General features: G+C 47.3%; 1 protein-coding gene across 1 annotated transcript in view; it reads left to right on the top strand.

The window, feature by feature from the left end:
- The window catches only part of STAB2 (stabilin 2), a 165518-nt gene that overhangs the window by 94048 nt on the left and 70154 nt on the right, over positions 1–1316 (top strand). Inside the window, 1 exon segment of the mRNA XM_006769396.2 lies at positions 614–703. Coding sequence (XP_006769459.1) covers positions 614–703 — 90 coding nt within the window.

The following is a 1316-nucleotide window of genomic DNA, read 5'->3' as shown; positions in this document are numbered from 1 at the left end:
TGAATTTCTTGGCAGTCCTTGGCTTGTGGGCGCATCCTGCACATCTCTGCCTCTGTTGTCACAAAGCTGTCTCCTCCCTGAGTGTTTCTATGTCTTCACAGGGCATTCTCTCCTCTCTTCTTCTTATAAGGACTCCAGTCATATTGGCTTAGAGCCCCACTCTACTCCAGTATGACTTCATCTAAGCTAATTACATCAGCAAAGAACTTGTTTTTAAGTAAGGCCACATTCTAAAGTAATGGGGGCCAGGACTCTGACTTTGGGGAGGGGACAAAATTCAAACCATAACAGCGCCATTTCCCTAACCCACTCCTCCTGCCATTGGCTTCATACACCCACACGCATCTTCCATAAACTCCCACATATAGACGGGAGACAGGAGGGTGACTGAACCCAGTCCCACTGGCAGGACCTTCCCTACAGAAAGAACATCCAGGCTCCTAGAGGGTCTGTAATGTATTCGTCCTTTTGATATACCTACTATCACTTTAAAGCTGGAATTATTAGAACTCTTGAAAAAACTTGCGTCCGAATTTGGCTTGTTGGCAAAGCTCCTTTGGCCCCTTCCTCGGCCCAAATTTGGGGCATTCATGTGGCATCCTGGCTGCTACAGGTTCTGTCGGTGGATCTGCCCAGATCGGCTGCCTGGAAGACCCTGCAAGGCTCTGATCTGAGTGTGCGGTGCGGCGATGACAGTGACATTGTGAGTACCCTTGCACAGGTGGGGGTTGGCAGCACATTAGCAGCATTCCCCAACCACCGCCCTTTCAAAGAGACGTTCATACTTTCCTGTCATTGACAGCAAACTCTTTTCCTCGCCGCCTTGAGGGGTATCTCCCTGAGAGTAATCTTCATAAGCGGGTATGAAGAACCTGATCAATCCTGGCCCACCTAAGCCCTGGGAGCAGGTGTCAGGGAGCCCCTTCCTCTTACATGTGTGGAGCAGCTTTTAAGTTAGTTAGTTAGTGAGTTAGTTAGTTAGTTAGTTAGTGGTGGAGCATTTATTTTCCAGTGTGAGACACTACCCTGGAGCAGGAAAGCATGTTGTCATTCCTTTCCCTCCTTCCTAGCCCCTAGGTGACCTCATCTCTAGGCCTCTCTTAGCGATCAGAACCAGCTCTGGACTATAGCTTCTTTAATGATCCAACAGAGAGAAAGTTTGCCATTTTCACCTTCCCTGGCTAGTTCCTGAACAAACTTACCTTCCTGTAACTCCATATGATGAATGGATATGCTAGGAATGGATATGATATCACCTGTACATAAAGGTAAACCCAAAATGAAAGTGACTTAAATATACAAGGGTTTCTCTCATA

The sequence above is a fragment of the Myotis davidii genome, unplaced genomic scaffold (genome assembly GCF_000327345.1).
Source record: "Myotis davidii unplaced genomic scaffold, ASM32734v1 scaffold120, whole genome shotgun sequence".
NCBI classification, from domain to species: Eukaryota; Metazoa; Chordata; class Mammalia; order Chiroptera; family Vespertilionidae; genus Myotis; species Myotis davidii.
Note: the sequence above shows the minus strand (reverse complement) of the source record. Positions and strands in the feature narration are given on the sequence as shown.